Source organism: Amphimedon queenslandica, unplaced genomic scaffold (genome assembly GCF_000090795.2).
Source record: "Amphimedon queenslandica unplaced genomic scaffold, v1.1 AMPQUscaffold_8008_Cont20045, whole genome shotgun sequence".
Taxonomy (NCBI): Eukaryota; Metazoa; Porifera; class Demospongiae; order Haplosclerida; family Niphatidae; genus Amphimedon; species Amphimedon queenslandica.
The window spans coordinates 1-2,315 of NW_003551712.1; the positions used below are offsets into that span (position 1 = coordinate 1).

Sequence of the window (2,315 nt, forward strand, 5' to 3'; positions counted from 1 at the left end):
TCTTGGCTTATTTCTTCTTTACTGATGTGAGGAGAGGGTGAGGGGGTCAGATTAAAAGGAAAATATGAAGAATCACCGACTGATTGATGGGCAAATGGAGGAGGAGAAAAAGAATCAGAGTCAGATGGAAAGGAATCGTAATGATGAGACGAGGAATAAGAATAGCTTCTCCTTGAGCGAGTTTGTATCTAATCATAAACTGTAAAGTTAATATGATCATTGTATGTAATTCTTACATTATTGGCTTCTTTCATTAGTTCAATTTGTTCCTCTAGTCTATTAGCTCTTGTTCTTTCTTGATCGTAAGCCTTCAGAAGACTTTCTTTCTATAACATAGACAGGATGAAAGTAGATACAATGTGAATTTCAATTTTTACTTCTTTTGAAAACTTTATTTGTAACTCTTGGATGCATGCAAAGTTGCTCATGCGTAAATTTATCAATTTCATGGCTGTAAGGACTAACTTCGTCTCTTAGTGCTTGCATTTTATCTTCTTGATTCTGACTAATGGAAGCATCAAGCTGTCTTTTTAAAACTTTTATTTCTTCATCTTGAGTCTTTATTATCTATCATGTACATAATAACTGAATTGTTACACCAGTGCTCATTAATATCTATTACTTGTTTATCAGCTTCATGCTGTGCCAATAATTCCTCCATTCTTGTTTTAAGAGTTTCACATTCTTCATGTATTCTTTGCCTGTCATTCCTTTCAGCTTCAAAGTCTTGTTTGTAAACTGCACTCTACATTAAGCCACCTAAAACCAATACACAAGTCTATTACATACCTGTACTTCTTTTAAATCAACATGAGTTTGTAACGTTTCATTCAACGTCTTTAGTTGTTCTATTTCTTCCTCATATTCCTTCATTGATTTGTCTTTGTTTTCTGGCTCCATTTAGTGGCTTGGGATTGCTGCAAGGAAATAGTAAATGATATTTCTGATATGCTTTTATGTTGTGTAGAAATTTTGAGCTAATTCCAACTTAAATTTTCCAAGTTATGACCATTTTAAAAAATTGGTCAATTTTTCAAAAATTCACTGTACTATAGCCCATGGTTTTTTCCAAAAAATGGCTCCGAAATCACCCCCAGTTTTTATTACATTTTCTGATACATATTGATGTACTTATGCTATGTAGAAAGTTTGAGCCAATTCCGACTTCAATTTTTCGAGTTATGACCATTTCTAAAAAACTCCAAATTTCTGAAAAATTCCCTGTACTATAGCCCATGGTTTTTTCCAAAAAATGGCTCCGAAATCACCCCCAATTTTAATTACATTTTCTGATACATATTGATGTACTTATGCTATGTAGAAAGTTTGAGCTCGTTTCAACTTAAATTTTTCAAGTTATGATCATTTTAAAATGAGCCAATTCTTAAAGAGACGATCTGAATACAAGCTTAGCATGCTTAGCATTACATGTATAAGAGGTGCGGTTCATTCTCACCTGTCTGTCGAGTTGCTCACAACTTTAGCTTCACTAACTGGGTAGTATGAAAAGGAGGAGAACTATCCCTAACACACAGCAAGACCAGGAACGAGTATAAGCAATAGTCGAGGACTGCGAGCAGCCAAAATGGAGAATGGAAGAATGGGTTGTCTTATACCAACCTTATAGGCGTGGTCAGCAATCTACCCACGTGTATTCACGTGCGTATAATATTGTCAACTATAGAATACATTACATGTACATGTACACAACACAAGATGTTCTATTGCTCATTCCACTTGGTCTGAGCATAGTCTTCAACAAGGAGACAGAAAGCATTATAATTGATGTCATGTCTTCCTCCTATTATGACACCAAACTTGAGACAAATCAGGTTCAACTCAAACTGGCTTAGGTGAGGCATCAGACTCAAATCATCCAAGACACGCTTAAACTAGGCAAAAGAAAAAGAGAAATTAAACTAATTTAATTTGCATGAGAATAACATTACTTACTTGCCCTGTGGTCACATTTCCTCTGTGAACTTTGTCATAATCTTCAAATGGAGGGAAAAGTGGAAGATGTCTTACCCTGACCTACAGCGTTACATCAAGATAAAGAGAGAGAGAGATTAATAAGTAGTAAAATATTGGAGCCAGGCCCTTACAGATTCTGCTAGTTTGTGCAGAGCTTTATGGACAGCTTCCTCGTCTGACAGTAAGAGCTGATTCAAATCAACATCTTCTGGTGGCTTGAACTGCATAACCTGGAGGAACCACAAATACAATCAATCAGTGATACATGTACTGTGCATGCACTGTGCATGTGCTGTGCATGTACTGTGCATGTACTGTGCATGTACATGTACATGTACCTC

At 35.9% G+C, this 2,315-nt stretch overlaps 1 protein-coding gene across 1 annotated transcript; it reads right to left on the minus strand.

Annotated features, from left to right (window-relative positions):
- Positions 1 to 7: 7 nt before the first annotated feature.
- Positions 8 to 2,240, minus strand: LOC105315798 (moesin/ezrin/radixin homolog 1-like; the record flags this gene model as incomplete). The annotated part of the gene is made up of 8 exons (XM_011410547.2): positions 2,106 to 2,240; positions 1,954 to 2,034; positions 1,457 to 1,892; positions 790 to 907; positions 623 to 745; positions 466 to 567; positions 237 to 326; positions 8 to 188 (listed from the first exon to the last, which is right to left on the minus strand). Coding segments are annotated over exons 4-8 (607 nt in total), but the record flags the coding sequence as incomplete, so codon positions are not given.
- Between the last annotated feature and the right edge of the window lie 75 nt (positions 2,241 to 2,315).